The sequence below is a fragment of the Leucoraja erinacea genome, chromosome 14, assembly GCF_028641065.1.
Source record: "Leucoraja erinacea ecotype New England chromosome 14, Leri_hhj_1, whole genome shotgun sequence".
Taxonomy (NCBI): Eukaryota; Metazoa; Chordata; class Chondrichthyes; order Rajiformes; family Rajidae; genus Leucoraja; species Leucoraja erinaceus.
Genome location: NC_073390.1, coordinates 9,637,295 through 9,663,085, shown reverse-complemented (window position 1 = coordinate 9,663,085; position 25,791 = coordinate 9,637,295). Strand labels below are relative to the sequence as shown.

General features: G+C 44.3%; 1 protein-coding gene across 1 annotated transcript in view; it reads right to left on the bottom strand.

Moving 5' to 3' along the window:
• The window catches only part of sphkap (SPHK1 interactor, AKAP domain containing), a 145,043-nt gene extending 134,548 nt beyond the window's left edge, over positions 1-10,495 (bottom strand). The window contains exon 1 of the mRNA XM_055645559.1: positions 7,019-10,495. Within this exon, the coding sequence (XP_055501534.1) occupies positions 7,019-7,050 (32 nt within the window). The 5' untranslated portion in view covers positions 7,051-10,495. The remainder of the gene's footprint in view (positions 1-7,018) is intronic.
• Between the last annotated feature and the right edge of the window lie 15,296 nt (positions 10,496-25,791).

Here is a 25,791-nt window from a genome sequence, read left to right as displayed (position 1 = left end):
TCCTACCATTTATGACCATATGAACTTCATTAGGCTGTTTTCAATTCCATGCTCATCGCATGTCACTGTCTCGGACTGAGGCTAATTGTGAACTTTCCACCATCGTATTTGGCCCCGATTCTCTTTGTCAAAAGACCACCTGCATCCACACTGTGATTGACTGCATGTTATTGACTCTGCCTCTGTCTACCCGCTGCTGAAACTCTGAACGACACTTCTTGCTGCCGCTGGTTTCAACCATTCCATTGCTTACCGTCTGAAAGGGTGTGGGTAAACGATAGCGCAACGTTGTGGAAATGATAATGCAACATGTAAAGAGACAATATGATTAAGAAGTACAGTAACAGCCTGAGGGAAATAGCAGGTATGCAGGTGCTGGGGTTAATGAGTTTGTTGCAATGTAAGCACACTTGATGGCTCATCTCTTCAGCCCAGACAGCTGGAAAAAATGGCAAAGGCATTCCAAGGAGGAAACAAAAGACACCAACATTTTGGGGAACAAAACTAATCTCCTTGAAGAAATCATAATACGTAAGATGCAGACAGCAGAATCCACATGGAAGGCAACTTTAAATAGAATGAATAAGTGTCATTTGGGGAGAGATAACATTGGTCAGAGTGAGTATCAGTTTTATTTCATTCTTGAACTACAGGCAAACGTTGTAAGAAGCGTGAGTAAAACACAACGTGCAAGAGTAACTCAGTGGGTCAGGCAACATCTGCGGAGGAAATGGATAGGTGATGTTTCGGGTCAGGGCCATTCTTCAGTGAATGCTGGAAAAGAAAGATGGGGCAGGTCAGTGATATAGGTGGATACAGGGGAGTGGAGGTTTTTTAAAATTCGCAGATGGGTGGAGGAAGTGTCAAAGGTTCGAGGTGCAAAATGAGATTAAAGGGTGTCAGATAAGGAGACAAGTGGAAAGAAATGTAAAGCCAGAGGGATATAGGTAGGAGGAGATGGGGTGGAGGGGAAAGATGACGGCCAATAGGGAAATGAGATGGGAGAAGAATGTACAAAGGAAGGAAAAGGCGCAAGGTGACTGGCAAGGTGAGAGATAGTGGGAGAAATGGGTGTGCATGAGTATGTGGGATGACATACAAGAAAGCGAGGAAGTGGGGAGTATTATTTGAAATTGGAGAATTCAATGTTCATACATTGGGTTGTAAGCTATCCATGCGGAATTTGAGGTGCTGTTCCGCCAGTTGGCGTGTGGCAACTCTTTGGCAATGGAGGAGCCCCAGGACAGAAAGTTCAATATGGGAATGGGAAAGGGAGTTAGCATGGTTTACAACTGAGAGATCCAGCAGACCTCGACAGTCAGAGAACAAGTGTTCGGTGAGACAGTCACTTAGTCTATACTTAATCTTGCTGATGTAAATGAGGCCACATTGAGATACATCAAATGCGGATGAGGTGTGAAGAGACGCAAGCGAACCTCCGTTTCATCTGTGTAGGAAGTAACTGCAGATGCTGGTTTACACCAAAGAGAGACACAAAACGCTGGAGTAACGCAGCGGAACAGGCAGCATCTCTGGATAGAAGGAAGAAAAAGTCAAGAACCAGGGGTCACAGTTTAAGAATAAGGGGTAGACAAAAATGCTGGAGAAACTCAGAGGGTGAGGGAGCATCTATGGAGCGAAGGAAGAGGTGACGTTTCGGGCTGAGACCCTTCTTCAGACTCGAAATGTCACCTATTCCTTCGCTCCATAGATGCTGCCTCATCCGTTGAGTATCTCCAGCATTTTTGTCTACCTTCGATTTTTCCAGCATCTGCAGTTCCTTCTTAAGAACAAGGGATAGGTCATATAGGACCGAGATGAGGAAAAACTTTTTCACCCAGAGATGTGAATCTGTGGAATTCTCTACCACAATGGCAGTCTCGACCTGAAACGTCACCCATTCCTTCTCTCCTGAGTTACTCCAGTATCTTGTGTCTATCTACATAAACCCAGATATTTCTTTCAATTTTTAGACATCTATATAACTAAAAGTCTCATCTTGACCATTTCCTATCTGCTCTGTATATTGATTTTAGAAAAAACGCTACCCTATATCGCTATGATTTTTGGCCATCTTACTCACGGTCCTCCTCCACTGAGATATCTCTGAGGATGAAAAATAAAAAAGTTATGAGTGTTTAAAAAATCTTGAGATCAGCCGATTGGTTCTCTTGCCTGTCAATCACCACAATGAAGGTAGCGCCCCTTCCGGGTGGGGGGGAGGCAGGAGTACAAAACCCCAGATGTCTGAACGTGTCAGTCACTCTGGAAGATCGTGAGGAACAGGCCACAACTGTCTTTTTAAGCTGTGAATCAACCGAACTGTGAGTCTGCAATGTACTTGCAATAAATTATTTGTTAGCCCTTAATGACAATGCCAGTTGTTTGGCAATTTGGTGGCCTGCACTCTGCTTGAAAAGCTATGAAATTGAATGTGGTGGTCTGCACTTTGTTTGAAATGCTGTGAAATTGAATGTGGTGGCTTGCACTCTGCTTGAAATGCTGTGAAATTGAATGTGGTGGCCTGCACCCTGCTTGAAATGGAATTTCAAGGAATAGCTGTGAGTGAACTGCCAGCCCACCAGCCCTGAGTGACTGAGCTGCCAGCCCACCAGCACTGAGTGACTGAGCTGCCAGACCACCAGCACTGAGTGACTGAGCTGCCAGCTGCCACCAGGCCTGAGTGACTGAGCTGTCAGCCCACCCGGCCTGAGTGACTGAGCTTCCAGCCCACCAGGCTTGACTGAGCTGCCAGCCCAAGAATCCATTCGGCCCACAATGTACATACTAGCCCTCTGGAAACCAGTCCCTTTGACCCACAACACCCATGCTAGTGTTCCAGAAAGCCCCCCCCCCCACTGGCCACCAATATTGGAATTGGTGGAGAGGTGGAATATTGCGTTGTGGACCAGCCCTCCCGTGTGAACATGGGACCCAACGGGTCCCACTTAGCCTAGTTATACTTGTATATTTAGAGAACAACCCTGAAGACGGAGCAGATTTATGACAGATTTCACAATATCTTTTCAATATCAATAATGTCATTTATTTTCTAATATGAATACAATGAGGGACCTGAATGTCATGTGGATAATGCTCATAAAAGTGTCGATCAGAGCTGCTGGGAATACTGTTTGTGCAGAACAACACCACATGATTCACAAAATAATATTTTAAGCAAGCCTATTGAATTATTCCATATTATACAGCACTCCCCTGGGTTTTCAGTGTTTGTTCATATGCAGTATTCTATGTTTTATTCATGAGTGTTATTTTTATTGTATTAATTGTATGGACGACCTTTATTAAATAGTGAGGATTTTATTCTGTATTTTGTATTTTGCATATAGCTTCCCCGTTCTGTGTTGGGTTGGCCGTGGAAAAGCACAGAGTGTAAATGCACAATTTAATCTTTCAAATCTGTTCTTCCCAATAGGCCAGGTGGAAGGTGCTGTGTGCTTTATTCTCTCCAGCTTACGTTATCTGATGTAAACACTATAATTGAGGTAAACACTATCACTACATGTTCTTTTGCAAAAGTTTAAAATTTATCCTTTTAGTTTAGTGTACAGATATAGTGCGGAATCAGGCCCTTCGGCCCACCAAGTCCATGTTGACCAATGATCACCCCGTACACAAGCACTATCCCACACATTAAGTACAATTTATTGAAGCCAATTAACCTAAACATCTGTACATCTTTGGATTTTAGGAGGAAACCGGAACACCTGGAAAAATCCCAAACGGTCATATAGAGAACGTGCACACTCTGTACAGACAGCACCCGTTGTCAGGATTGAACCGGGGTCTCTGGTATTATAAGGCAGCAACTATTAAAGTAACGGAGGCTGCCACATTGCAAGTTAACTATCAATGCATAGTATAACAGGGCTAATTACATCTGTTTATACATTTAAAATTAAAAAATGGCCTGTTCTACCTACCCTAACGAGAACCATACTACTAAATGACATATTAAACTAAGGTCACAAAACTAAGGTCACAAAGCATTTCCAGGCACCAAAGAAATATGTAGCTTCTATTTAGATCTTTTCTTAATCTCTGCATCAGCATCACTTAGAGAAAAATGTGCTCACTAAGTTACTGTTGTAAAATGTTTCTGTGCGTAAATTGGCAGCTGTTTTCTTTGCAAAACATCTTTGTTGGCTATGGAATAAACTGAGCAATTAAAAAATGCTGCATATATGCAAGAATTCCTTTTATATTTATATAATCAATGTAAGTTTGGCCTTAGAATGCTAAGATCCAATTGATCCACTTTATCTGATTAATCCCATAACATTTTCATTGTCCTCGCATGGAATCATAGAATTATAGAGGAGTACAACACAGAAATAAACTTATAGCCCAGCATGTCTATGTTGTACCTACCTACTCAAATCACATTTATCCCACATTAGGTCAGTAGCCTCTAAATGCTTTGGCAATTCAAATACCTTGCATAGATGTTTTTGAAATGTCATGGAATATAGAAAACCACAGTACAGGAATGGGCCCTTTGTCTGACCAGAACATATTCTTCCATTCCATGGCTATACATTTGTTTACCGAAAGCCTCTTAAACACCATTATCGTATCATAAGATCATAAGTGAAAAGGAGTAGAATTAGGCCACTCGGCCCATCCAGTCTACTCCACCATTCAATCTTGGCTGATCTATCTCTCCCTCCTAACCCCATTCTCTTGCCTTCTCCCCATAACCTTTGACACGCGTCCTAATCAAGAAACTATCATGCCTTAAATATATCCACTCACTTTGCCTCCACAGTCTTCCGTGGCAAAGAATTCCACCGATTCACCACCATCTGACTAAAGAAATTCCTCCTCATCTCCTTCCTAAAAGAACGTTCTTTAATTCTGAGGCTATGACCTCTGGTCCTAGACTCTCCAGCCAGTGAAAAAATCCTCTCCACATCCACTCCACCCAAGCCTTTCACTATTCTGCATGTTTCAATGAGCCCCCCCCATTCTTTTAAACTCCAGCAAATATAGGTCAAGTGCCGTCAAACGCTCATCATAAGTTAACCTCCTCATTCCTGGGATCATTCTTGTAAACCTCCTCTGGACTCTCTCCAAAGCTAGCACATCCTTCCTCAGATATGGGGCCCAAAATTACTCACAATGTTACAAATGCGATCTCCACCTGCCTCCACCATCTCTCCTGAAAGAGCAACTAGGCACCCACCACCCACCGTTCTGTGTAAAAAATACCTGCCCCACACTTCTCCTTTACACTTTGCCCCTTTCATCTTAAAGCTGTGATCTAGATTTTGACATTTCCACCCTGGGAAAAAGGTTCTGACAGTCTCCCCTATTCATGCCTCTTATAATTTTATATACTTCTATCAGGTCTTCCATTAACCTTCAACTTGCCAGAGAAAAATATCCAAGCCTGTCATAGTTGACACCCTCTAATCCAGGCAGCATTCTAATAAACTCTCTGCACCCTCCAAAGCCTCCACATCCTTCCTGTAATGAGGCAACCAGAACTGCACGCACTATTCCAATTGCGGCCTAAACAAAGGCCTAATAAGCTGCACCATGACTTTCTGATTCTTGTACTCAATGCTCCAACTGATTAAATCAAACATGCCATATGCCTTTATTTACGTGAGTTGCTACTTCCAGGGAGCTGGGGGCGGATGCCAAAATCCTTCGGTACATTAACAGGGAAGATTTTGCCATGACCTGTATACTTTCCCACAACATTCAACCTCCCAAAGTGCCTGCTCAGATTAATCTCTATCTTCCATTTCTCTGCCCATTTCTCTAGCTGATCTGTATCCCTGCATCAATACGTCATGATGGTAACTGCATCTACAACATCTTTAGGCAGCATACTTCAGTCCACAATCACTCTGTGTGAAAACAATTCTCCCTCAGATCCCATCTAAACCTCCTATCTCTCACATAAACCTATGCCTTCTTATCTTTGACACCCCAATACCAATGGAAATATAATTTTGCTATCTACCCAGTCTATTCCCCTCGTAATTTTATATACTTCAGTCTGGTCACAATATTCAGCCCCCTCCAAACAAGGGGAAAATGAACCCAACCACCCTCAATAGCCATAATACTCCAATCCTCTTGCCAGAGAGAGCAATCAAGTCTAAACAGTGACATACTGAGTATTTCAGAAGCACCATGGTATCTCAAGTCATGCACAATAAACAATATGTGTAGGAAGGAACTGCAGATGCTGGTTTACACTGGATAGACACAAAATGCTGGAGTAACTCAGCGGGACAGGTGGCATCTCTGGAGAAAAGGAATAGGTGAAGTTTCAGGTCAAGACCTTTCGCCGCCTGAAGAAGGTTCTCGACACGAAACATTACACATTCCTCCTCTCCAGAGATGCTGCCTGAGTTACTCCAGCATTTTGCGTCTATCTTCAGAATAAACAATACTTTGTTTTAAAAATTTTGTATCGCGTTTCTGTCAATAAAGGGCACCGAGAAATCAGGCTTCAACATTGCTCTCAATCCGAGACGGGCATTACAGGGTACCAATCGATTTGTTTAAAAGAGAGTAACTTTAGTTAACATCCCAGTGGAACACAAATGCAAAAATACACCAATCCCAGTTAAAAACAGCAAATCTATTTTGGGGTCCAGGTCACAATTATAAATAGTATATACTCTGCTCTTACTGATTAACGTAATGTGTGAATTCACATTGAAATTGCAGTTACTCTCTGGTGACTCACACTGTGTCCAGGAGCCCAATATTTTACGTAGCTTACAAGGACAATAGAATCTGCTTAATTGTGTGCTTTGATTGATGAGAGCAAGGAGATGTGTGTATCTCTGGCACTCTTACGAATCAAGGTTCTGGATCGAGTTCATCATTAGTTAGTTAAAACATCATTTTAGTTCAGTTAACACAATATTGATGTTGTTCAGAATGAAAGAAGACAGAATAATTCCCATGAACTGAATACTAATTGATAAAAGAATGCAAAAGCAAAGCTCAAGAAGAAGACAATGCTACATACCCTGGTACGGAGAGCAGGCGACTGCGATCCATCACTCGATGTATTGCTGAAAAAGCACCGAGTCCAGCTGTGGTCTCTCACCAAATAAAAATACAGGGTAAAATATTTAAAGTCCTGAATAACGGTTATGCTTCCCACATCAATTGATTTCACAGTCACGTTGGCAATGGAAACATTTCCGATGCAAAGCTCCAAACGACACGAGTTTATACTTAGCTCTGCACAAGCAGCAGCAGTGACACTCTCTTTAAGCAACAGCAAGGAAAATGATTGCATGTGACAGTGTCTGAGCATCCCACACAGTGAAGACTCGGCACCCGGGCATGGAACTGTAACCCCCCATAACCTTCTCCAGCAGACTGCAGGGGCACTGGTGCTCAGCTGACGTACATTTCATGTCCTTGCATTTGTTAAATAGGACACCGCAATCCTTGTGATTATCCTCTCTGCCATGAAATAGATTTCACAACTAAATGAGGTAAAGCACCAGTGAGCAAATTTGATAAGAAAAAATAGATACTTAGAAGGCAGTCTCACTGTTAGAATCCTCCAAATCGAGACTGTAATCAAAGCAGTTCTTTTAAAGGGACAGTAACATCTTCATAACTCCTCATATGGGAACAGTGCAGATGCCTCCAGCAGATCAGTCATGCAAACATGATCTTTGTAGCACATCATAGAAACATGGAAAAATAGGTGCAGGAGTAGGCCATTCGGCCCCTCGAGCCAGCACCGCCATTCAATATGATCATGGTTGATCATCTAAAATCATCTAAAATCAGTACCCCGTTCCTGCTTTTTCCCCATATCTCTTGATTACTTTAGTCCCAAGACCTAAATCTAACTTCCTCTTGAAAACATCCAGTGAATTGGCCTCCACTGCCTTCTGTGGCAGAGAATCCCACAGATTCACAACTCTCTGGGTGAAAAATATTTTCGTCATCTCAGTCCATATGGCCTATCCCTTATTCTAAAACCGTGACCCCTGGTTCTGGACTCCCCCAACATCGGGACCATTTTTCCTGGATCTAGCCTGTCCAATTCTTTAAGAATGTTACACGTTTCTATAAAATTCCATCTCATCCTTCTAAATTCCAGTGAGTACAAGCCCAGTCGACCCATTATTTCATCACATGTCAATCCCGCCATCCCAGGAATTAACCTGCTAAACTTACACTGCACTCCCTCAATAGCAATCATGTCCTTCCTCAAATTAGGAGACCAACATTTGCTCACAGTACTTCAGGTGCGGTCTCACCAGGGCCCTGTGCAACTGCAGTAGGACCTCCTTGTTGCTCCTAAGCTCAAATCCTCACGCAATGAAGGCCAACATGCCATACGTTTTCTTCACTGCCTGTTGTACCTGCATGCTTACTTTCAGTGACTGATGTACAAGCACACCCATGTCTCGTTGCACCTCCCCTTTTCCTAATCTGACACCATTTAGATAATAATCTGCCTTCTTGTTCTTGCCACCAAAGTGGATAACCTCACATATATCCACATTACACTGCATCGGCCATGCTTCTGCCTACTCACCCAACCTATCCAAGTCACCCTGCAGCCTCATAGCATCCGCATCGCAGCTTACACTGCCTCCCAGCTTTGTGTCATCCGCAAACTTGGAGATGTCACATTTAATTTCCTTGTCTAAATCATTAATATATATCGTAAATAACTGGGGTCCCAGCACCGAGCCTTGTGGCACACTATTAGTCACTGCCTGCCATTCTGGAAAGGACCCGTTAGTTCCTACTCTTTGCTTCCTGTCTCCAACCAGTTCTCTATCCATGTCAATACACTACCCCCAACACTATGTGCTCTAATTTCAAAGAAGGGCCAGAGTGAATAGTTGGGGCAGGTACTATAACACCATTTAACAGACATGTACGTGGATAAGAAAGGTTTAGAGAGATAGGGGCCAAATGCGGGCAGGTGGGACTAATGTAGATGCGGTTTCTTGGTTGGCATGGGCAAAAGTTAGGCTGAAGGGCCTGTTTGAATCCTGTATGAGTCTATGATGCTATGGCTTTCGATGGCTATCTCATGTTTGAAATCACCACAGTTGATTATTTTGGTCTTATTTTGAATTGGTTTCACTATTGCATTGTCACTACACTCTTTCAAATTCTCAACATGATAAATGTAGAGGGATGATCCTGATTTCTTTTTCTGTCCAAAACAGATGAGCACCTGAGAGGGATACATTTCTGGATGAATAATGACAGTGAAAATATGTGCTCGTTGCCTTTTGGTTAGTAAGCTAGCAATCCGTCTTGGAAAGCCTGTGTGTAAGCAAACAGTATGACAAGTTGATATAGAGTAGAGACTAACATAAACTCTCTCCCCGATTGTATGGTAAGGTTTTCTCTCTCTCTCCTTTATTAAAAGGTGGAGTTACATTGGCTACCTTCCAGTTCACAGGAACTGATCCAGAGTCAAGAGAACATTGGAAAATGATCACCAATGCATCAACGATTTCTAAGACCACCTTCTTGAGCACTCTGGGATGTAGACCATCAGGCCCTGGGGATTTATCTGCCTTCATTCCCAACAGTTTACCTAACACCATTTCCTGACTAATGTGGATTCCCTTCAGTTCCTCTTTCACACTAGATCCTCGGTCCCCTAGTATTTCTGGGAGATTGTTTGTGTCTTCCTACGTGAAGACAGAACCAAAGCTCTTGTTTAACTGTTTTGACATTTCTTTGTTTCCCGTTATAAATTCACTCGTCTCTGACCATAGGGACCTACATTTGTCTTCACTAATCTTTTCCTTTTTACAAATCTAAAGAAGCTTTTACAGTCAGGTTTCATATTCCCTGCAAGCTTTCTTTCATGCCCTTTTTTCTCCCTCTTAATTAACCCCTTTGTCCTCCTCTGTTGAGTTCTAAATTTCTCCCAGTCCTCCGGTTTGCTGCTTCCTCTGGCCAATTTATTTGCCTCTTCCTTGCATTTAACACTATCCCTGATTTTCCCTCATTAGCCACGGTTGAGCCGACTTCCCCGTTTTATATTTTCGCCAGACAGGTATGAACAATTTTTGGAGTTCATCCACGCGGGTCTTTAAATCTTTGCCTTTGCATCTCCACCGTCAACCCTTTAAGTATAATTTGCTAGTCTATCCTAGCTAATTCCTGTCTCATACCTTCAAAGTCTCCTTTCTTTAAGTTTAGGACCATAGTCTCTGAATTAACCGGGTAACTCTCCATCCTAGTGCACAATTCCATCATATTATGGTTTCTGTTGCCCAAGGAGCTCTGCATAACTAGATCGCTAACTAATCCTTTTTCATTACACAATACCCAGTCTAGGATGGCCTGCCCTCTCATCAGTTCTTCTACATATTGGTTTAAAAAAACCATCCCGTTGTGGCGGCCCCTGGTGTGAGCCATCTGCAGTGCAAACCTTCAGCTCTGAGGGGGGGTCACATGTCTCCGTAATGGGAGGTGGAGGTCACGGGCTCCCCTGGGGAGTATTTAGAGTGGGGATCGCGCGCGCACCGGTGTGGTTAGTAGGGAGTCGTTAGAATAGTTTTAATGAATCATTGCTTTGGACAAACTCCGTTTCCTGCCAAATTCTTCGCCGGTCCGCTTCACGTCCCGCCGCATCGTGACCCACCGACATCCAAAATTGAAATTTTGGAGAGCAAAATGCACGCCGCCAGCGCCCAACCCACCATTGCCGCCGACCAGGCCCAACTCAAAGCGGTTGCTCTGAAGCTGCCGACCTTCTGGACCGCTCAATCGCAGGTATGATTCCAGCAGGCCGAGGTGCAGTTTTATATTCGCGGGGTCACGGCCAATGAGACCCGCTTCTATTACGTAGTCGGCATGCTCGACCAGGAAATGCACGGTCGTGTAATCCCTCACCTGCAAAATCTGCCAGCGGCCAATAAGTATGAAGGCCTCAAGGCGCTACTGCTCTGTACTTTTGGCCTCAGTCATCTGGAGCAAGTGGCATGGATCCGCAACATGGACGGGATCAGCGACCGGAGGATGTGCCAAAGACTGCCATCATCACCCCTTTCGGGTTGCTTGAATTCCTGTGCGTGCCCTTCAGCCTTAAGAACGCTGCGCAGTCCTTCCAACATTTGATGGACACCGTGGGGCAGGTGGTGACTTCCGCTTCATCTATATGGATGACATCCATGTGGTTAGTCGTGCACAGAGGAGCATTGCGCCTACCTTCGTCTATTGTGCCAGCGCCACAGTGAACACAGGCTGGTGATCAACCAGACAGTTCGGCCTCCGGGCCATCGACTCCCTGGGCCACCGTGTGACACAGCACGGTGCCGTTCTCTTACCGGACAGGGTCGAGGCTATTCGCCGTTCCCACGGCCTTCCACAGTGCGGGGCCTGCAGGAGTTTGTAGGCATGGTCCAATTTTATCACTGATTTGTGCCAGCAGTGGCAAGAATATTGCGGCCGCTCTTCCAGCTGTTGTCAGGAAAGCAGCGGGACGTGCAGTGGAGCGACGACGCCGTGGAGACTTTTGAAGGGGAGAAGGAAGCATTGGCTTGGACGACGGTGCTGGTGCATCCACGGGTCAACACCCCTACAGCAGTAACTGTGGATGCTCACGACTTTGCCATCATTGTTGCTTGGTTATAGTTTGGGGTTGGTAAATGTTTATAAAACAGCTCAATATCTACCTTTTTTCAGGATATGGCATAGAACTAATAACCTTGCTCACCAGGAGACCTCAGAGCTCCTTTAAAAGGTATAGTTTAATTTTAAAAAACACATGAAGGGAACAAAGTAATTTTTCTGGTTTCTTCAACTTGTTTTTTGCTATATTTAGTAGGAAAGCCGTTTCAATCTTTGAATGACAACTTCAATGCTGCATTTGCCATTATGTTCAGCGTTTCCTCAACTGTTGCATGAAAGTTATTTAAGTCAAATAAGAAATTTTTCCAATAAAGGCAGGCAGGGTTGGAATCAAAATGATCACTTTTTTCATTGTTTGCTCTTTCCCCCACTTTTACTACGTGGTCATTGAACAAAGAAACACATCCTTCGGCCCACCATGCCAATACTGACCTTTAATAAACCTGCATATCAGCACTTGGTCCACATGCTTCTAGATCTTGTTGCTCACTTTGATACTTCAATGTCGAGAGGGTATCTGCCTCCACTACCTTTCAGACGATGGATTCCTGTTTGTTAGAACCATTAGATGATAACATTTTCCTCAGAGCCCCTCCAACTCTCTTTCTCCTCACATTAAATCCATGCCTCCTTGATCTTGATATCTTGCTTGTGGGGAAAAGCTTCCTATGAGCCACCTTGTTTATGGCCCATTATTTAGTGAACTCTATCAGGTCTTGCTGTTTTGTTTTGCCAAGGAAAACAAATCCAGTTTACTAATATTTCCTCATGACAGAAATATTCCATCCTTATCAAAGCTTGGTGAATCTGATCTGCATCTTCTTCAGTGCAATCATGTCCTTGCTATGGTGAGCAACCAGGACTGCACACAGCACTCAAGCTAAGGCCTATGTTAAATAATTGCTGGATCTGACAATGTGAGCAAAACTAATTATTTTCATTTTAACAGAAATGGTTGCAATATATTTACAAAGTTAATAGCAGGTTATCAAATGAATGCATCCATTGTAACAGTAGGAGTTAAGCTATTATATTTTTAATCCATCATCCAAACAAATAGAAATAAAGAACCATCATATCCTTCTATATACTTTTAAAACTCTGTGTGTGTGTGTCTTTATTTGTTTGAGTCAGATTAGATTCTTTTGATTCCTTGGTCCGCCAAAACCATACTCAAAAACTCCGCGATTTTTTCCATTTCGTTAGATATTTCACTTTTACATTCGGACATTTACATTCGCAAATTCAATCCTCATAAAATTTTGTTGACGGGGGAACAGCCAGCGTGACAGAGCCGGCGTGTCTGAAGTTGCCGAGGATGCGAGGCCTCACAGTCTCTGATGGGTCCGCTTTCACAGACTTTATCGTCAGCGGCCCAGGAAAGGCAGGGACAACTTCGGATCCAGCAGCAGAGTGGCTCCGTTAATGCATTCATTCCACAGTGAGTTCAGTTCGGTAACAACACCCCCCTCTCCCCCTCCCCGTACTAGGAGTTGAAGTACGATCGGGGGACCAGACCCAACGGGTCTGCACTTGGTCTAGTAAAACTATAAAACTATAAAACTCTGATCTTGGATGTGCGTGTGTGTGTGTGTGTGCGCGTGCGTGTGTGTGTGTGTGTGTGTGTGTGTGGGTGTGTGTGTGTGTGTGTGTGGTTGTATTTATTTGTGTGTGTGTGAGCACATCTGTGTGTGTGTGTGTGTGTCGAAGAAACAATGCGCTAATGGGAAAATTTTTACATATTCCGGTAGAGATTTACCCCCTGGATTTTACCCCAAAAATCGGCTCTCCTGAATATTTCCTGCTTTATTTCTTGTTATGGATGAAAATGTTGACAAATCCGATCCAACTTTCAATTCAAAATGCCTGTTTTTGTATGCTTTTTTTTCACTGATGACGTGACAATGGATCTTCCTGCCGTCTGCTCGTGCTGCGACTGACGTCACCTCCCACCCCTCCCCCCTCCCCCCGTTGTTCAAAAGTCATCCAGTCGACTGAAGACGTTTGCCCACTCGCGCCTCCACTCACGCCTCCGCTCGGGCCCTGTACCCGAGAGCTGCCAAGAGCTTTGTTCGACGCACACCACTGAGGTTACGATAACATTCTTATATATTCCGGTGCACATTTTTCCCGTCGAGGCCGTGATCACCTTATGTGAACATTTCATGCTTTATTTCTTGACTTTTTACAGATTAAAGTTGAAAATCGTCAAAAGACTTTGAATTTAAAATGATTAGCTTTTGCTGATGACGTCACAATGGGTATGCTCGGTGCTGTCTCACACACAGAATCTTCCATTCTGTTCAAGTGATGTCACCCCCCCCCCCCCCCCCCGACCACTCTACCCCCTGGGTTATTCAAAAGACCCCACGGTGGAAAAAAGCACGAGCCCGAAGACGAAGTCGGGCCCTGTACTGGAGACTCCGGCGGCCGAACTCGTGATCCACGGGTCGACGCCCGCCCGCAGCCTCGCGGGGTACACGCTCCCCCGCATCCTCACTCAGGTCCACCGCCTGGAACCTGGCAGGGAGGCTGCTGCCGCGGGCCGAGCCGAGATCGCACCCACCTGCCCGCTCACCTGCCGGCGCCCTCCCTCGAGTCCACGTCCGCCTGCAGCCTCCCTCTCTCATGATCGTTCGCATCTTCGATCGTGGTCGTCGCCCGCCAGCTCTCTGCTCTCTGCTCTCTGCTCTCTCTCTGTCACTGCCCTGTCTGTCTGCCCTCTCTCTATCTCTGCCCTCTCTATGTCTCTGCCCTCTCTCTCCATCTCTGCCCTCTCTCTCTCTGCCCTCACTCTCTCTCTCTCTGCCCTCTCTGCCTCTCTCTGTGCCCTCTCTGCCTCTTTCTCTGCCTCTCTCTCTCTCTCTGCCTCTCACTCTCTCTCTCTCTCTGCCTCTCTCTGTGCCTCTCTCTCTGCCTTTCTCTCTGTCTCTCTCTGCCCTCACTGTCTCTGCCCTCTCTCTGGGTCTGCCCTCTCGCTCTCTCTGCCCTCTGTCCCTCTCTGCCTCTCTCTCTCTGCCTCTGGCGCTCTCTCTCTCTGCCCTCTCTCTCTCTCTGCACTCTCTCTGCCCTCACTGTCTCTGCCCTCTCTCTGGGTCTGCCCTCTCGCTCTCTCTGCCCTCTGTCCCTCTCTGCCTCTGTCTCTCTGCCTCTCTCGCCTTAATCTCCTTAATTTGTATCTTGTTACAAAATGCTTGGCCACAGCCTTCCAATATTCACACATGCTATTCACATTTTCTTCCTCGACGGGATAAACATCTTCCCGTCGCATTCCACCCTACACGTCCAAAGCTTTTTTAAGTTATAATCATTTATTTCAAAATATTAACTGGTTTTCAGGGAGACTTGCAGTACTTTCCATTGATGATGTCACAGTGCCATGATGTCACAGCTTCCATTGATAATGTCACAGCTATCCTATAAGATGTCCAATCACAATGGATCTCATTTATATATGACATCACAATGGGACAGTGGTGGGAGATTGCAACCTTCACGTGTTTCCATGAATGGAAACAACCTGGCGTGCACAATCAAATAAGATCAAATAGAACAAGTTGTCCTCCCCCTCCCTCTCTACCCCCCTCCCTCTCTACCCCGCTCCCTATATACACCCCTCGCCCCTCTCAACCCCTTCCCTATCTACCCCCATCCCTCTCTACCCCCTCCCTCTCTACCCCCTCCCTATACCTCTCTACCCCTCCCACTCCCTCTCAACCCCCTCCCTCTCTGCCTCCCCCCCCTCTCAGCCCCCCTCTCCCTCTCTAACCCCCTTCTCTAGGGAGTGGTAAGTTTTGGGTGAATGGTGGAGTATTCTGTTTGGGGACGAGCCCTCCCCTGTGACAACACACGCCCCGCCCCCCCCCCCTTCAATCTCAACACCCCCTCCCCCTCCTCTAACCTCCCACTCTAGCCCCCTCACCAACTCCATCTCTACCCCCTCCCCTTCCTCTCTATCCACCGCACCTGCGCAGTTGGGGGCTATGCGTGAGTGGATAGGGCGGGGGATAGGGAAAGGAGCATTGAATAATATTAATATAATATCAAGGGGTATGTGTGTGCGATGCCACAGGGTGGCATCACACACACACCCCCCCCCCCCCCCCCCCCCCCCCCCCCCCCCCCCCCACGGTTGAGGGGACAGGACCCAACGGGTTATACTTGTTCTAGTTGTAACATATAAATTAGGGTAAGATAATTGTGCGGTAATTAATTACTGTGCTAGCTCGGGTTAATTCCGTAACACTCTTACCTCTTGATTGGATAACTCCAGCACCAAGAGCACAATCAGTGCAGAAAGGAACTGCAGATGCTGGTTTAAACCGAAGATAGACACAAAATGATGAAGTAACTCAGCGGGACTGGCAGCATCTCTGGAGAAAAGGAATGGGTGACATTTCGAATCAAGACCCATCTTCCGAAAAAGGATCTGGACCCGAAACGTCACCCATTCCGTCTCTCCAGAGATGCTGCCTGTCCCGCTGAGTTACTCCAGCATTTTGTGTCTATCTAGAACACAATCAGTCTCAGTTGACACTTCCACTGCACATTGAGGAAGTGCTACTCTGTTTGAGGTGCTATTTTTCAGCTGAGATATTAAACCAGCGAGCGATCTCTTCTCTCCAGAAATCACATGGGTCCATTACGAATAAGGGCAAGCAGTTATCCTTGGGGTTCTGCACAATGTTTATGCTTGAAAAACATTTCTAACAATGATGATTTGCTCAGTGTCACAGTGCACTTCGTGGGAACTTGGTGTGTGAGAAATAGATGCTGTATTTCCAATGTTATTATAGTGATTAAATTGTAAAGTGCTTTGGGTTGTTTTGAAATAAATGTAAAAGGTATTATCTCAATGCAAGTTATTTCTTTCTGACAACAGATGTATCTGAATAAGGAAGGAACTGCAGACACACAATGCTGAAGTAATTCAGTGGGACTGGCAGAATCTCTGAAGAGAAGGAATGTGTGATGGGTCTGAAGAAGGGTCTCAACCTGAAACCACCCATTCCTTCTCTCCAGTCCCGTTGAGTTACTGCAGCATTTGTATCTATCTTAGATAGACACTAGACAATAGACAATAGGTGCAGGAGTAGGTCATTCGGCCCTTCGAGCCAGCACTACCATTCAATGTGATCAGGGCTCATCATCCCCATTCAGTACCCCGTTCCTGCCGTCACCCCATATCCCTGACTCCGCTATCATTAAGAGCCTAAAGGGGCTGTCCCACATGGGCGACCTAATCTGCAAGTTTAGAAGAGTGTCTTCAACCTTTAAACTTGCAGCATGGTCGACACGTGGTCCTAGGAGGTCACTGGAACTCTCCTTCATGCTCGAGGGAAGCTCCCGAATACTCATGGTCTCAGCTAGGTCGCGGAAAATTTTACAGCATCTGGAAAAAATTTCCGTGAGTAAAACCTGGTCGGCATGGTTCTTTTTAACTCGTAGTGCAGTGGAGTAGGGTCACTATTCAGTTACAGGCAGTCGAGGGCAGCCGTAGGCAATCTCCTTTGCTGACCGGGCAGTCTGATTGGCTCATTGGAATTTTCAGGACCAAGGAAAACCTACTGGTAGGTAAAATGCCAGCTAAACGTTATTATACTTCTTAAAAATGTCTCCACTCCTTTCCCCCCTTCTCCCCCCCCTTCTCCCCCCTTCTCTCCCCCGTTCTCCCCGTCTCTATCCCCTTCTCTCTCCCTCCCCTACTCTCCCTTCTTCCCCCCCCCCCCCCCCCCCCCCCCGAGCTCTCTAAAGGACTTACCGTACACTGTGCAGTCGTTTTACCTTTTCCTTCATCACGGGTGTGAATTTCAGACAGCGCTACCCTGCATACCCTGGCCCCCGCCATTGCAATGTGTTTTTGTTTGTGTTGTGTGTGTGTGTGTGTGTGTGTGTGTGTGTGTGTGTGTGTGTGTGTGTGTGTGTGTGTGTGTGTGTGTGTGTGTGTGTGTGTGTGTGTGTGTGTGTGTGTGTGTGTGTGTGTGTGTGTGTGTGTGTGTGTGGTGTGTGTGTGTGTGTGTGTGTGTGTGTGTGTGTGTGTGTGTGTGTGTGTGTGTGTGTGTGTGTGTGTGTGTGTGTGTGTGTGTGTGTGCGTGCGTGTGTGTGCGTGTGTGTGTGTGTGTGTGTGTGTGTGTGTGTGTGCGTGTGTGTGTGTGTGTGTGTGTGTGTGTGTGTGTGTGTGCGTGTGCGTGTGCGTGTGCGTGTGCGTGTGTGTGTGTTTATGCAGTCGGTTGATCCAACTCGCGGTTTCAATGCGGACGTTCAATCCAGCTCGAGGTTTTCCAGTCAAGTGCCCTCGAGCTAGAAGGTCGAAGACACTCTTCTTAACTCGCGGATTAGGTCGCCCAAGTGGGACAGCCCCTTTATCCAGCTCTCTCTTGATATATCTGATTTTTTTAAAATGTTTTCTAGAAAATGTAAGACTTTTTTGAAAGGAGTGGTAATATTTTAATTGCTTTTGCTTATTATTATAACTGTATTTTGTGTATTTCTATTTGCTTTTTTTCTTCAATTGTCTTTTCTATTTAGATGTCTCAGATCATCATTTGGCAATAGCCTATGAACTGGATGTTTCACTTATGAAATACCTTATTTCACTCCCTGCTTTGAAGGAACAGATTTAAAATTTGCATTTCACATTTAAGACGTTCTGCCCTGAATGTGCCTGCATTTCGATGAGATGTGTGGCCTGCAGCTATAGTGGAGTAATCCATAATCAGTTTATGTGACCTAACTTGCAGTGCTGGGCCAAACACTTCTTGCGTCACCCTGAAGGGATTGTGGCTCCGATTGCCAATTTTTGCAAGACCCCCGTGTAAAAGCTGTCTGTTATTATCAGCCAATAATCTCCAGCATAATGCTCACGGCCCCTTAGGCCAGGCATTTCAAGCTGCTTGGCAGTGCATTGGAAATTGTTATATTTGCGTTTAAGATGCGGCCTTTCTCTTATATTAAGCATAGTCGGAGCTCAGATATTTGCTTTATCCGGTCGTGAAAAATCTGCAGCATTCACTCGCGTCACAGATAATGTTAAAAATCTCCAAATAACCTTTACGCTGGAATGCTGTTGTCAAAAAAAAAATGTCTATCCCTTTAAAATTTCTTGGACTCCTGTGGGAAAGGAAAGTCTAACTAGCTGTTTCTATCGTATCATACAATCGTGGTGCCGCAAGAGATTTAATCAGCAGAGAATTAACTCAGGCACACAGCAGTCAGCTTGATATATTCCAATTTGACTTTCTAACTGCCAGGCAGAAATTGAGTTGACATGTGAAAACAGTGAGGTAAAATGCTGAAGACTGTTGGAGGTTATAGGTAGGTTAGTCGAGTCGGTTGATGTGTAACAAATGTGATTCAATATACATGAAGATAAAATGACATAACGAGAATTAGGGTAAGGGGTGGAAATAAAAAGCAATGATCTCCACACAGCAATTAAATGGTTCCAACTGAAATGTTTGTCCATTTCCTCATCAGATGTTCAGTCTGCAGAAGGGTCTTGACCCGAAACATCACCTTCTATCCAGAGATGCTGCTTGTCCCGCTGAGTTACTCCAGCATTTTGTATCTATCTTCAGTGTAAACCAGCATCTGAAGTTCCTTCCTACACACTGCTGTGTTCCTTCCTACACTTAAAAGACTATCTGTAAATATATTCCCTTTACAGAGTCTTCATCAATGCTCCACAAAAATGTAAAATAAACCAACTGCCGGAGGAACCTAATAGGTCAAGAAGCATCTGTGGAAGGAAATGGACTGAAGAAGAGTCCCGGCCCAAAAGGTTGAGTGTCCATTTTCCCTTCACATATGCTGCCTGATCCAGTTTCTCCTGCACCTTGTGCTTTGCTCAAATCTCCAGCATCTGTACTCCCTTGTGCCTTTAGTGAAAACACCATGGATCACAGTAACAAATGCACAGATCTTTGAAAATAGAATAATTCTCAGTAAAAGAACACAAAAATGGACGATGCTGCATGTTTGTGATGTCCCAAGATACATTTGCTGTGGTTTCAACTCCCAATGGATTTTAGCTGTCAGATAATTCCAAAAATATTTCATTCCGACAGTCCCTGGAATCAAATCAAATTCCTACCACTAAGGCTGACAGAAAAACAAAAGCACAAAAAGTTTCCAAAGTAACATTACGTTCATATCTGTCAACGATCTTGATCTCAAGACAAGAATGCTTTTTCAATACAGAATACAACTAATACATGTACCAGAAGAGGAATTTGGAAGAAATTAACATTGGAGAGATGAGCCTAGTATTTTATTGGAATTAGTTCATCAAGTCTCCACAGATAAAAAGTTTAAATCCTTCGCAGTTTTAATGCTGAACAGATGAGTATTTTCAAAATGTTCTGTTTTAGTTTCATTTACTTTTACTCACGTCTCAATCACATGCATCATTAATATTCATTTCCAAGCAACAATTTAATTCCCTCATAAAACATTTTTGTAAAATATAGTTGATGAAAAATGTTCTTTAATAAAGAAACCCATTTCCTTAATGTCATCTAAGTATTTTTTCTACCCAGTCCATTAATTTATTTTTGTGATTATCTGTCTTTTTTACTGTCTTGCTGCCAATTGGAACATTTTGTTTAAATATGCATCCATAATATCCTTCATAAACTTGACCACAGATGCTAAATATTCCATAAATTCTCTTGTATCCTGGTGAACAGGGTCATTATTTCTCAAATCCCTCTTCATAACTGTAAGCACTCATTCCTGATAATAGTATAATGAACGTGTGTTGCTATTTGCTCAATTCACTTTATATCATTTTAATTTTGTAAATGACTCTGATCTATCATCATTTGATATTGCAGATTAAGTACTGAAGTAACACATATAAAAGCAGAATGAATATGGAATTTTATTTCAAAGTCACGTGAGTGATTACGTGACGAGCCCGCCAGCCTGCATTCGCGTCAAGACGTCTAACACACGGCGCGCGTGTCGGAGCAGTTCGAACAGCTCTGGACAGGTAAGTCAATTATTTCCAGCGGGCCGCTCCGATAGCGGGCCCAAAGTAGCTATGGAGGTGGCCGGGGTTTGGAGCGCCGCGGTAGCTCCATAAGGAGCTTGAGGATAGTTTTGTGGCTTCCGCTGTTCGAGCTCCTCACGTGAGCAAGCGGTTGAAATTGGAGCCCGCCGTGGGGCTCCGTAGGAGCTGGGATTGCGGTGGCTGCCGTTCGAGTGCCGCACGGGAGCAGGCGGCAGAAATTGCAGGCCGCCTGTGGGGCTCCATAGGAGGTGGGATAAGTTATTGCAGCTGCCGGCATCAGAGCTCCAAACGGGAGCAGGCAGCCAGATTTGGAGGCAGCCGTGGGGCTCCGTTGGAGCTAGGATTCATAAATTGCGACTGCCGGAAGCCAGGTCAACTATCACTGCAGGAGGTTTGCAGCAGCCGGTGAGTTTAAATACAGCCGCGACCAGGAGCTATCGCTCAGGTAAGCTCAGCTGCCGTAGCTCAAATCTATTTTAAACATAGTTGCTGCTAACTGTGGTCAGCTAGGCTGCAGCAGCTTATAGTGTATCATTTATTGTTGGGCGGCTATAATAGAGTTGGCATTAATATCGGTTGCCACTCGGTCACGTTTGTGACTATCGTAGTCGATAGCATTCTAAGGTCATGTTTAGTTCTTTGGTAATATAACGATATATCTTATCATGCCAATAAAGTTTATGTTAGAAATGATAATTACAAAGGACATTTATTATCACATACATCAATGGTGTAGTGAAATTGGACTTGCCATTGCAGTCCAGAGCTCCTGGCTTAGGAAGCCTTTTTTGAGCTGTGCCTATAGACACCTGTGGGAGCTACACCTGGTGGCGTCATGGTAATTTCCGCTCACTAGAGAGGATTGTTGGAGATTCTTTTATAAGAGACTCCGACTATGTGCATATCGATAAAGCAGTTGAATCTCTGATTTAATGGGGATAGGCTTCTTTTAGTCATATGAACGTAATTGCCTATGACAACACCTGGCAGGGAGTATTTCTCCCACTCTGTCTAGCAGACTATCGGGAAGAGGTGACTCCGATTATAACGCCAGCCCATCCGAGTGATATGGGGGCCATAGGCGCTCCAGTCCTTCCCAGTAATACTCCGTTGGGGCTCCAGGGAGCAAGGACTCAGTCACTAGCAGGTGCAACCTGTCTGGTAAGTATAATGATGATACCAACAGAGCACCGATCTGCACAGCTAGTCCCGGTTCAGCTGCTGAAAGGAGCAGCCTGACAACCCCGAGTCGGGGCAAAGTCATAGCCAAGTCTGTTGGACAAGTCTTGTTGGATGATTTGGGACATCTATGGCAGATGTGATTGGGTGTTTGTCTCAATTAGAACATCTGATGAATCAGATGGTGGCACAAGAAATGCTCCGTGTTACGAAGGCATGTCAGGCAGCAGCTCCTGGTTCAGGGATGCAATATTCCTCCCACTCAGATGAAAGGAGTGGTGGAGATGGTGCCAAAGTATATGCACATATGCCTGAAGCAGCTCCTGGTTCAGGATTGCATAAGTCCTCCGACTCGCATGAATGAAGTGATTGAGATGGTGCCAAATATTATGCTCTGTATTACGGAAGCATGCACAGGCAGTTCAAGTCATATGCCTGTAGCTACCCTGGTTTCAGGGTTGGAATATTCCTCCCACCCGAAAAACTATCAGAGATGGTGTCACAAAATATGCTTTGTGTTCTAGAAGCATGCACAGGCAGTCCGAGGCATACGCATTTGGCTACGCCTGGTTCGGGGTGCAATATTTCTCCCATTCTAAGAGTGTGTCAGAGATCAGTATGGATCTGACTCTGAACATGACCTCGAACATGACTATGTGCCTGCATCCCATGCTTTAATACATGATGTGCGAGAATCGCATAAGGAAGAGCTGCCTGCTCTTCCCTCTAAATGGACGGATGGACCACTAGGGATGGACGGGCCACTACAGGAGGAGTTGGCCAGTGGCATCAGCTATCTAACAGATATGACAAACATGACAGACAGGGTCTGGGAGTGGAACCTCGCTGAAGCTCCAATGAGCAAATCGACCTGGGGTCAGAGACGCTGGTAAGTAATGTCTCATTATTAACCTCCGTAGACGCCAAAATGGAGCAGTCTGTCAACCCAGGTTTGGGTTTGCTGGCAGCATGGGCTGCCTAGTCGTTTTCAACGTCTCTGGGATAGATCAGGTTGATGTAGAGACATTGGCAATGTGCCTTGCATGGTAACCTCTGTGGGTTCCATGTAGGAACAGTTTGGTTGCCCTGGTTCAGGGTAGACCATCATGGAACTGGCTGGTCATAGGGGTCATAGTGACCAGGGAAGCACTGCATCATCATCTGTGATTGAGGTTATCAGACTGCTCAGTATAATGAAGTAGTTGAAGTCTTCCTCAACATATGGTTTGTTTCTCCTCAGTTGGTAGAGTTGCTGGTTCATTGGAATCATCATTGCCATCCTTTCTGGGATATATTTTATCTGACTTGCAGGTTCATGTTGTGAATCAACAATGTATTTATAATAACCCATAGGCTCTCAATACCAGTATTCCTGATTGAGTGGCGGGTCGATGAGATTGTGCTGTGGACTCTGGCGACTTAGACATGTGGTTTCAGTCAAAGGACTGCGAGGTCATTCCTGATTCAGCCTTGCATTATACTAAATTCCACTCTGAGGGAAAACGCTGAGTATTCGTGGTGACTCTTGGTCAAGAGTTGTCAGGGAACTCGTATTCCCACATCAAAGGGAGACTGTGGTTTCAGCTCTAGTCATTAGGTTCTGATTGTATGTTATCAGCGAAATGTATGAATAACTAGATAATGCATCTTCCGCGGGTAGAAAAGCCATAAAAATTCTGTCCGTAGGTTCAAGGGAGAAACAGGGGTTCCGAGTGCAATCAGTGACAGCTCATCCGAGGATGAGTTGTCTGGCCAAGGACTAGAGGGGTATATTTCTGATGCTTCTCAAGATTACAGAGATATGGTGCAGGCCAAGTCGGGTTAGCATTTGGCTAATCGGATTATGGGTTTACTTACCCAGTTTAAGATGGATGATTGTGTTTCTGCAATTTACTGATTCAGAGAATCGATCTTGTAGTTGCATACTCTGCCATATCTATACACATGAGGCACAGATTCTGCTGTTTTGATAGCAAAGCTAGTGCTGAAAGCCTATGCTGCCCTACTCAGATTAAAGGGCATTGTGTGTTTTAGGTATCTTATCAAGTTTTAGGTAATATGCAAATATTGCAGCTGATAAACCTTATGGGTTATCAGTAGATACCTTCTGCGATATTACAAATGAGGCAACATGAAATTTAACAGTGCCAAATTGCCTATTCATTCACACCATGGTAGGGCGGCTGAAGAAACTCTTATTTGCTCAGTCACGAATGATGGCTGGGGCAGCCTGTCTTCCCGGGCAGCTAGCTCTGCATGATTGTATGAGAAGCTTGTGAACAACATATGTGAGAATTTTGAACGGAAGTAACAGTGGTTTGTGTGGCTTCCAGTTTGAGCCTAGAGTAGCGTTTGTGTGATAGCACAATCGACATTGCTTGTGCTGCTTTGTCATTTTCTGTAGTACCATAATTGGGACAATAAATGATTGGTTGTTCACCCACTGATCACTAACATTATGCAGGGTGTCTTTTATTTGACCACTCTAATAGCCTACACTCATTATAATGTGCGATGTATATCAGTAAATTATTATGCAAATATTCTTCTACTTTTTCCTAATGGGACCAGTATTTTAAGATAATTATGTTTTCAGCAATACATCTCAGCATAAAGAACACAGCCTTTGCTCGATCTCTGGCTTGGTCTCTACGTCATAACTGACATTAGGGAAGCTTGTTATGGGAATGATCTCATAGGCAAATGAGCAGGATTGCGTACATTTGAAGTTGACAGCATACCCACCAGAGCAGAGATCGAGGATGTCATTAGGTATACAAGTGCACTCAGCTTGCTAGTACCTATGAAATGGAAAATAGTTATTTTGTTATTCAATACTCAAGATATTGCTGATGGCTCATTAGCAGCCAATAGAATGTATTTTCCCTTTCATCATACAGCATGAGGTTTACATAGTGCAGGTTAATAAATTATAAAATTTGGTTGAATATGTCTGGGTATTTACAGATGGAATTCTGCACAGTATTGCATGAGTTATTGTCTAACTCAACAGTCTATTGGGACTACGGTCCGGTTAAGAACAATGGCCATGTATGGAAGTTAGCATCATGATATTAATAACTCATGTTTTTTCCTACCATTAATGGTTTATCTGTTTAAGTGTTTCACGCACAGATTGGGTTACTGCATGAAACCACAGAGCTTTGAAGTTTTCACGTAGTCACTCATGCGACTTCGAAATAAAATAGAAAGATTAAACAAGTACTTACCGTTTGAAGTTTGATCTTCATTTTATGAGAAGTTGAAGTGAGGGATTACGTGCCCTCTACTCCCAACCCTAATTCTCACAAAGATCATTCGGTAGTTCTAAGCTCGTTAATCTTCCTATAACTTAGGTCAGCAACTATTCTGTGGTTTCATACAGCTGCTTTGAAGATTGACGCGCATGCGGGCTGGCGGGCTCTTCACGTAATCCCTCATTTCAACATATAAAAAAGATCATACATCAAATGGTAAGTTCTCGTTTAATCTTTCTATTAACCCAAACAAAAAAGAAAATATTGGAAAAGCTCAGCAAATCTGGCACCATCTGTGGAAAGAGAAACAGTTAAGGATTTGGGTCTGAAATCCCTCATTGTAAAACCATTGTGAACCCAGTTTCTGATCAAGGATCGCAAACTAAAAATGTTGACTTTCTTCTTTCACAGATGCATCCTCACATTTTTCAGCATTTTCTGCTTTTGTTTCAGAATTACAGCAGCCTCAGATCTTTCTGATGTTCAAGTTCAAGTTCAAGTGAGTTTAGTTCAAGTTCAAATGAATTAGCCAATGTGTTTTAACACAGATTGCATGTTGTTAAATAAAATGTTACTTTGGAAAAAATGGATATAAATGTTTGTTAATGTTCTTGGATAATGAATGCAATTATTCTGAGAATGTAAATGTTCTTGTGTTCTGGTATAGGCGGGGAAAGTGTAGGAATCTAGGAGCACAAATGCATAAATCATTAA